At 60.1% G+C, this 7,727-nt stretch overlaps 2 protein-coding genes across 5 annotated transcripts; both read right to left on the bottom strand.

The window, feature by feature from the left end:
• Window positions 1-490: 490 nt before the first annotated feature.
• LOC118157509 (neuropeptide FF receptor 1-like) lies at window positions 491-4,016 on the bottom strand. Its single transcript, XM_035311870.1, has 4 exons — window positions 3,865-4,016; window positions 2,635-2,925; window positions 1,686-1,785; window positions 491-1,344 (listed from the first exon to the last, which is right to left on the bottom strand). The coding sequence occupies exons 1-4, from the start codon at window positions 3,896-3,898 to the stop codon at window positions 570-572; spliced, it is 1,200 nt and encodes a 399-aa protein (XP_035167761.1). The 5' UTR covers window positions 3,899-4,016; the 3' UTR covers window positions 491-569.
• A 603-nt stretch (window positions 4,017-4,619) lies between these two features.
• LOC118157510 (leucine-rich repeat-containing protein 20-like) lies at window positions 4,620-7,291 on the bottom strand. 4 transcript variants are annotated; one of them, XM_035311871.1, is made up of 4 exons: window positions 7,116-7,281; window positions 6,672-6,821; window positions 6,416-6,583; window positions 4,620-4,850 (listed from the first exon to the last, which is right to left on the bottom strand). In XM_035311871.1, exons 1-4 carry the CDS (start codon window positions 7,195-7,197, stop codon window positions 4,699-4,701), a joined length of 552 nt encoding a protein of 183 aa, XP_035167762.1. In that variant the 5' UTR covers window positions 7,198-7,281; the 3' UTR covers window positions 4,620-4,698. The 4 variants fall into 4 exon arrangements, with proteins under 4 accessions (XP_035167762.1, XP_035167763.1, XP_035167764.1 ...); XM_035311872.1 differs by having other exon boundaries at window positions 6,672-6,985; window positions 7,116-7,220; XM_035311873.1 differs by having other exon boundaries at window positions 6,672-6,892; window positions 7,116-7,198.
• Window positions 7,292-7,727: the final 436 nt, after the last annotated feature.

Here is a 7,727-nt window from a genome sequence, read left to right as displayed (position 1 = left end):
AGGCCACCACATCACGGAATGGTTCACCAAGCCCACCACAGCATGGGGTGACATGGTCCACCAAGCCCACCACAGCATGGCACAACATAGCCTCAAGAGCATGGGTTGACATGGGGTGACCAGGGCCACCCCAGCATAGGGTGGCATGGTCCACCAAGGCTGCCACAGTGTTGTGTGGTCCACCAAGGCCGCCTCAGCATGGCATGGCATGGTCCAGCAAGATATGGCATCACATGGTGTCAGCAGCATGGCATGGTTCCTCCTGGCATGGCCCAGTGTGGCATGGCCACTCTCACGCACCTTTCCCCACTGCTGTGCCCCCATGATGGCGGACGGGGACTGGGTAAAGGGGGGACACCAGTGGGACTCAGGGACATGGCATCAGCAAGACGTGCATTTATTTCAATCCTCGTTCCTCCCCACAACAAGCCCTTGGGTTGGAAGTTCATGCCCCATATCAAGGCCACCAAACCACAGCAATATGGGGGGGGTTCCTCCCTACCACAGTGTCATGCATGAGGTCCCCACCGGGCCCCGTGGTGACCAGGCACGGTGTTGGCCGTGGCTGCTCAGCTGTCCCAAGCGGGGACGCCGGTTCTGCGAGGCGCCAGGGGCCCCGATTCGGAGTGAGGGGGCGAGTCGCTGGCCCGGGCCAGGGTGAAGACACGGTTGCGGGCGCCGTAGGGCCCGCGGTGGCGCCGGCGCGGTGGCGAGCAGAAGGGGGCCCTGAAGGCCTCCTGGAAGCCCCGGCGGAAGTTCTCGTTGAAGTAGCCGTAGATGATGGGGTTGGCGCTGCTGTTGAAGAAGGCCAGCCAGTGGGCAAAGGGGAAGACGTAGACGGCGACCAGGCGGAGCTGGCGCTCGCTGAGGCACCCGTAGTCCATCAGCAGCATCAGCGTCCAGAGGGGCAGCCAGGAGAGGGTGAAGAAGAGGGCCATGATGATGAGCATGTTGATGACCTTCGCCTTCCTGCGAGACACCTTCCTCCCCTCTGGCTCCTCGGGCCGGGCGCCGTGAGCGGGCGCCGCCGACTTGAAGAGCTTGAAGGCGATGCGGGTGTACATGACGACGATGAGGGCCAGGGGGGCCACGTAGATGTGGGAGAAGAGGACGGTGGTGTAGATCCTCCTCATCCCCGTCTCGGGCCAGGCCTCCCAGCAGGAGTAGAGGGGGTAGGAGTTGTTGTAGGTGTCCACCATGAAGTGGTGCTCCTCCCTGGTGACGGTCAGGGTGATGGCGGAGGGGCACATGATGAGCAGGGCCAGCACCCAGATGACAGCGATGGTCACCAGGGCTTTCCTCAGCGTCAGCTTCTGCCGGAAGGGGTGGACGATGCAGCGAAACCTGCGGGGTTGGTAGGACCTCCTTGTAGGACCCCAAGGAGGTGGCCAACTGCATGATCGCGGCTTTGACCTGGGTTTCATGTTCACCATCGCCACACCTTTGTGGGCACCTCGCGAGGTGATGGAGAGCGGGGATGTGGTGCTGCACGGGCACCAAGCTTGGGATGAGGGCTGTGCCCATGATGGGACATCCCTGGGGAGGGAAGGTGGCCGGCACCCAGTGGTGGGAGGGGATGGCTTCATGCAGTGGGAGGTCTCCTTAGCCTCGGGAGGTCTTTGCAGCCTTGGGTTACCCCAACACGATGCAGGCTGAGGTCTCAGGAGCCCCCCACCCCAACATACCTCTCCACGGCGATAGCCACCAGCGTGAAGACCGAGGCCGAGACAGACATGCCCTGCACCAGGCCGCTCATTTTGCACATGGTGTTGTCAAAGGGCCACCCTGCAAGCACAGAGGAAGCGCTGGGGGTGGTGGGCTGGCCCACGTCCCCACGTCATCCCCTGCCTCATCACCCCTGAGGATGAACACGTTCGGCTCAGCCGTGTCCATCAGCAGCTCCCTCTAGATGTCCCCATCCACCGTGCGATGCTAAATCCTGGTCCTAAGCAGGGGAGCTGTGTTTTTCACTTGTTATTCATACAGAGATGGCCTTTAGCAGTACAGATATTAAAAAAAAAATGTTTAAAAAGATTTGTATTACACTTTTCAGAAGGTTATCGAGCGAGGTGACATCATAAATACTTTCCCTCGCCCTTTCTCCTGCACTTCTGCAGGACTCCAGCTATTATCAGAGGGACCAGCCTTTGGGTTCTCGATCTGCAGGGCTTTAATTTGCTTCCCCCGCTAAGGTGTTGAATGGCACTGGGTAAGCACAGCACTGGAGCAGGAACACGGGTGATGTCGTGGGGCCACAGAGCCACCAAAACCCCTTTTACCTTCAAAATACGGTGTGGTGGAAAACCGCCCGCGGCCTGTTGGAAGCTGGAGGACGCGACATCCTGCCTTGGCTGGGCACGGGGCCGCAATCACCAAATTGCAGGCGGCAATAAATACAGAAATATTCTGCCCCTGGCTGTGGCCCGTGACACTCAAGATGATGGAAAGCAACGTTACGGCTCCGAACCTCCATCAGACACGGCCCACCACCCGCCCTCCTCGTCCTCAGCACAGAAGATGTGCAGGAGTTTTGGAGGTGGCCTCCTAGGGAGGGCGAGGAGAAGGCTTATGGTGTCTCCCACCACTTCCCCATCACACCCCAGCCAGCACCCATCCGCTGCCCTGCTGCCTCACCCGTGATGAGGTTGTCCACCAAGGTGGTGGGCATGCAGAAGATGCCCACCAGCAGGTCGCTGATGGCCAGGTTGAGGATGAACATGTTGGTGACTGTCCGCATCTGGCGGTTCTTCACCACGATGAAGCACACCAGGATGTTGCCAATCATGCACATGAGGAAGATGAAGGTGTAGGCCAGGATGAACATGGCAGCCACGGGCGAGGAGTGCTGGTAGTATGCCAGGAAGGTGTAGTTCTCCTTCAGGAGGTGGCTCTCGCTGGCGTTGGCCCAGCTGCCATTGGAAGGGTCTGTGGAAGGGACAGCAGAAAAATGAAGGTGGCAGGGGAGGAAGCGATCCTTCCCTTCTTTTCCCAGTTGCCCTGGAAGGTGTGGAGATGCCCTCAGACGTGGGGGATCCCAGCCGTGTCCCCGCTTCCAGCTCATGGGGCTGGGCCAGCGGGTGGGTTGGCTCCGCGCTGTGGATGTTCCTCAAAGCTCGGAATGAATTTTTGATGTACAGTTAAAGGAAACCCAGCGGGCATCTTGTTCTCGTGGTGGTTTTTTTTTTTTAGGGCTCACGACAGGAAAGCAGGGCATGGGGAGAAGTCCATCTGACACGCTGCAACGCTCAGACCACGCAGCAGATGCATCAGTGTGGTCTCCAGCCCAGTTGGTCCGTGAGCATCCCCGGTGCACGGGAAAGAGGAGCCCCTGCACTCTCCTCACACACCCAGCATTAATTATACGTAATTATGATAATTACCTGGGACCAGGGGAGCTCCTGGTGGACGGGGGGACATCGTTTTGCTGCTGCAGACCTACCAGGGGGAGCAGGTCCGCGCACCGGCCCCCGGCAGGGATGGGGGGGGGACGCTGGGCAGGGAGGGACTCACCCTGTGCAGACACAGGCTGCGATTTTAAGGCAGGAAAAGGGAAATTTTGGACCGGGCAGTCACAGAGCCCGCAGCAGCATCGCCCGACACCTTGATGAAGCCCGAAACTTTGCCCGACTTTATCTCCCTGGGCTGCAATTTCTTGCAGCAGTGCCAGGTGAGAAACCAAAGGATGCTCCGGGAGGAGGCAGCAGGAGGAAGGGGAGAGAAAAAACAGCCCCCCTGCTCCGAGCTGGATGGGGATGCGTCCTCCCCTTCGCCGGGGATATCTCGGTGGCGGGGACTTCCCCAGGTTGGTGGGGAAGGAAAAACCGCAATAAGGGAGGGAAACGAAACCTCCGCCTCGCTACTCACCCCCGCCGGGCTCCGGGTTCCGCAGCGCCTGCATGGGGCCGGGGGGCTCCAGCTCTCCTCCGGCCGGGGGTCCCCAGCGCCGAGCATCGCTCCCGTGCCACCGTCACCGCCGGCTGCGGATGCGGCAGCGGCTGGGGGGGCGGAGGGGGGGGGCATCCTCCCATCGCCATGGATACCGGGGTACCCACGGGCGGCTCGGCGGGGATGGAGCCGGAGCAGCTTTGCAGATGTTGTCACCTGGGGGCTGGGGTCCCCCGAGCCCCCTCCCCAGTCCTCCTGCCACGGGGCACGGCAAGTCCACGGGGCAAATGTTGTCCCCCTGCGGCGGGGGCAGCCCGGGGGTGGGTGCCCCCCCAGGGAGCCCCCAGCCCAGATACCCCTCGCGCCCCCCCGGTGTGTGTGCTCCCTGCGCAGCGAGGCAGGGAAAGCTGTGTCCCCGCGGGATGGGGACGGGGCCACCTCCTGACACCTGGGGGCTGGAGGCTCTCCTAACGCCCCGTGTGTCCCCCCCCCCCCCCCCCCCCGCATCTTTGCAGCCCCCCGTCGTCCTCCTAGCTCTGCAGACGCCAGGGCTTGGGAAGACTTGAGGACACCACAGCGCACACGTTGTGTGTCCATCACGGGGGCCCCACGGAGGCCCATCGCTATGTCACCAGCCCCCTGGGGACCCGCCACCACATGCAGGGTGACAAACGCAGCGCCAGGACCCGCGGGTACCGGCGGAGTGGTTTTATGGAGCAGGTAACTCATGGATGCAGCGAGCAAAGTGCGTGCAACACACGTTTAATCGGGCGGTGTCCGCAGCTGGAGGCCGCGCCACCAGGCAGGACTGTGTCAGGCTTCGGGGACGTCGCCCTCGGGTGACAGCAGCAGCTCGAAGGGGACGAGGGGCCGGACGAGCAGGCGCATGTCGGGGCACACGGGGTTGGCGCGCAGGTTGAGGCTCCGCAGGGAGGCCATGGAGGCCAGCACCTCCACCGGCACCTCTGCAGGAGGGAGCAAAGTGGGGGCAGAATGTCAGGGGGGGGGATTCCTGGAGAAAGGGCTGGTGTTTTTACCCCACCAGAAAAATCAGTGCGAGGCCTGTCAGGGAGCCGCAGCACCCGTGTTTTACAGCCTCTCTCCCCTCCTCTTCCTGCTTTTTCCGAGTGGAACGGCTGGGGAAGGAGAATACGGGCATTAAAACGCAGCAAGGAAAAAAAAAAAAAAAAAAAAAAAAAAAAAAAAAAAAAGCTTCTTTCATAATTAAAGCCAACAGTAATTTTCCTCAGATCAGAATATGATAATAACAGCGAAATAAAAACAGCTAGCTCTGATCAAAGGCTGCCGGGGAATAGGCGAGGGAAGGGATGACGGCTCCGACTAAATGCGCGCAGCTGCGTGGTGGCATCGCCCTCGAGGGTGAAAAATACAGCTCCAGAACCCCCTCAGATGAGCAGGGAAAGAGTTAAAAGCCCTGGCGCTAATAGATGCATGGTTACGCTGCAGCTTGAGAGCTCCTTGAGATGAAAAGGGCAGCTGGTGGCACTCAGCCTGGATTCGGAGCCCAGGGGCTCCACGTAGGCATTAATTGAGCTACTTGTCCTCCTGTTTCCCTGGAGAACATCACCCACGGCCTCCAGCTGCGGCTCAACGTGCCCAGCAGGTGACTCAGGAGCCTCCAGATACCTTCAGCCTGGGTCACAGCCTGGTGGCAGCCCCGGCAGAAGACATGCAGGACCAGGAACCACACGTGGTTGGGATGGTGACAGCAGCAGCACCAGAACCCAACCCTTCTGCAACCCTCCTGCCCCTAAGCTCACCCTCCCCAGCCTCCACCCATCTTCTGCAGGAAATCCATCCTGCTCCCACCAGTCCCACAAGCTAGGCTCCTGCTGCTAGGTAGCAGCACCAGGATGAATTTTGGGTGCTTTAGCCCCGTTTCTGAGGCTGTGGCAAAGGTCTTCTACCAGCTATGGCAGGTGGCTTGTAGATGACACCACGTGGTGAGAGAAAATGTCCTCTTGGTGTCTCCCCCAGGGTCCGCTGGGATGAAACGAGTGTCCCACCATCTTAGCCCTATGCCCCAAGGGCTCCAAGGGTGGGGGGCTGTTAGGCTCAGGCTGGTGGGCTCTCCTTCCCCATTGGGGTTCTAGGGTGATCCAGGGGGCTTCATGATGGCCCAGAAGATAGAGCTGTGAGTGAGGAGCTTTAGCTGGCCTGGGAAGGACCTGGGATGGTGGCGTTGGCCAAGAGGAGACGCCCGGAAACCCCTGCTTCTCCCAGTACTCCTGATGAGGTGGTGAGGAAAGGCTGTGGTGGCTTTTTTTGGAGACACATGGAGAAAACCAGCATGGTGTCCGCCTAGAGCAGGCAGGGACTGGTGGTCCCTTGGTGGTGTGTCGGGTCGGCTGGCTGCTCTCCATCTGTGGGCCTCCAGTTCAAGCCATGCAAGGACCAAGTCCTCCAATGGAGGCCACCAAATGGAGGAGCCCAGGAGGAGGTTGGGGGGGGACTTGCACAGAGACCTCTTTCACCCCTGGCTTCCACCTCCAAGCTCTCTCCCTCTCACCTGCGATCTCGTTCCCTTCCAGGTCGATGCTCTCCAGGGCAGGGGCGGCCGCCAGGGGCTCGGGGAAGCGCCGAAACTTGTTGCGGGCGAGGTTGATGGCCCGCAGGTGCAGCAGGGACCCCAGCTCCTCGGGCAGGCGGTGCAGGAGGTTGCCCTCCAGGTTGAGCTCTGAGGGGAGAAGAGAAAAAAAAAAAAAAAAAAGGGGGAGAATTCGTGTTCCTTGAGCCGTGGAGGCCCATCGGAGGCCGCCCCTTACCTCGCAGCTGGCTGAAGGTGGTGGCGAAGCGGCCGGCGAGGGCCCTCAGCTCGTTGTTGGCCAGCGAGATGCGGTGGATGCCCTCGGCGACGCTCCTCATGGCTTTGTAGATGCCGGCGGGGAAGGCCACCAGCTTGCAGTCGGCCAGGTCTGCCCCGGGGAGAGCCGAGTGACGGCCGGGGGCAGGTGCAGGCCGGAGGCTGCCAAACGCCGCGCTCGTCCTCCGAAAAAAACCTCCCTGCGCTCCCCCATACGGGGACAGGGGGACGGGACACGCGTTTTCCTCACCCCCTCTTCCCGAGCAGGCCTCTCTGCTGCAGGACGGGGGATTTGGGGAGGGGGCCGCGGCCCCTTGCCCTTCCCCATCCACACCGGGGATTTATTTCTGGGGGGACGCGGGGGCTCGCCGGCCGCCCCCTGGCACCCGGGGGGCCCCGGCCTTACCCAGGGCGTCCTCGCGGGCCTCCACCGCCTCGTTCACCCTCCTGGCCACCCTGGCCACCGCCTCGCCCATCCGCCGCTGCATAGGGCCGGCCGCGGTCCCCGGGGATGGCGGGAGGCTAAAAATAAGATATAAGGCCCGGGACGCCTGCTCCGGGATCCAGGGGGGGGTGACGGTGACGGTGGGAGGGGTGTCGTGGTCTTATTCCTGTTTGGGTTTTGGGGGTGGGACGGGGAGGCGGGGGGGGGGTGCCGTGAGAGGGGTGGGGTGGGTGAAGGATAAATACGTGAGGTGAACGCGTGCAACAAGTGGAAAAAATGGCAATAAAAAAACAAGAGGAAAAAATGCAAAATAAAAAGGACAATAAATAAGAAAAAAACGCGGAGAAAAAAAATACAAACCATTAAAATACAAACAAAACACCCCAAAAAGGAAAACTGCAACGATAAAATAAATAAATAAGCAAATAAATAAATAAGGCAAAAAGTACACAAATAAAAACACAAAAGGATAAATCACCATAATAAGATAAATCACCATAATAAAAACGGGAAAAAGGGAGAAAGCAAAAAAAAAAAAAGTACAAACGTAAAAAAATAAAAATACAGAAATAA

This window comes from Oxyura jamaicensis (genome assembly GCF_011077185.1).
Source record: "Oxyura jamaicensis isolate SHBP4307 breed ruddy duck chromosome 6 unlocalized genomic scaffold, BPBGC_Ojam_1.0 oxy6_random_OJ106625, whole genome shotgun sequence".
In the NCBI taxonomy this organism is placed as follows: Eukaryota; Metazoa; Chordata; class Aves; order Anseriformes; family Anatidae; genus Oxyura; species Oxyura jamaicensis.
Note: the sequence above shows the minus strand (reverse complement) of the source record. Positions and strands in the feature narration are given on the sequence as shown.